At 56.8% G+C, this 475-nt stretch overlaps 1 protein-coding gene across 1 annotated transcript in view; it reads left to right on the top strand.

Moving 5' to 3' along the window:
• The first annotated feature begins 6 nt into the window (after nt 1-6).
• LOC122343156 (ras-related protein Rab-19-like) overlaps nt 7-475 on the top strand; it is a 1259-nt gene continuing 790 nt past the window's right edge. The window contains exon 1 of the mRNA XM_043237510.1: nt 7-231. Coding sequence (XP_043093445.1) covers nt 37-231 — 195 coding nt within the window. The 5' untranslated portion in view covers nt 7-36. The remainder of the gene's footprint in view (nt 232-475) is intronic.

Here is a 475-nt window from a genome sequence, read left to right as displayed (position 1 = left end):
AGCCGAGCGGAGCATGGGCCCCTGATCCACGCACTCATGGAGCCCGAGGACCCTCAGGACCCCGACTCCTTCGACTTCCTCTTCAAGATCATCCTCATCGGAGACTCCAACGTGGGCAAGACCTGCCTGGTGCAGAGCTTCAAGAGCGGCCTGTTCTCCGAGGCGCAGCAGAACACCATCGGAGTGGACTTCACCGTGCGCACGCTGTCCATCGACGGCCGCAGGGTCAAGGTCAGAGGTCACCGCCGCTCTCCTTCACCTGAGGACTGCGTGTGTGTGTGTGTATGTGTGTGTGTGTGTGTGGGGTTTAGTTTAATTTGATTCTCCTGCTGCACGTGTCCATCTACACTGAACCGGTTCTAGCGGCGGAACCAGATCAGCAGGTCTGTCCTCTTCACGCTCAGACAGGAAGTGATGATGCTGAGAAACACACTGCTTCCTGCTGCACTGATAAACATAAGCTGTGTGTGTGTGT

This window comes from Puntigrus tetrazona, chromosome 4 (genome assembly GCF_018831695.1).
Source record: "Puntigrus tetrazona isolate hp1 chromosome 4, ASM1883169v1, whole genome shotgun sequence".
In the NCBI taxonomy this organism is placed as follows: domain Eukaryota; kingdom Metazoa; phylum Chordata; class Actinopteri; order Cypriniformes; family Cyprinidae; genus Puntigrus; species Puntigrus tetrazona.
Note: the sequence above shows the minus strand (reverse complement) of the source record. Positions and strands in the feature narration are given on the sequence as shown.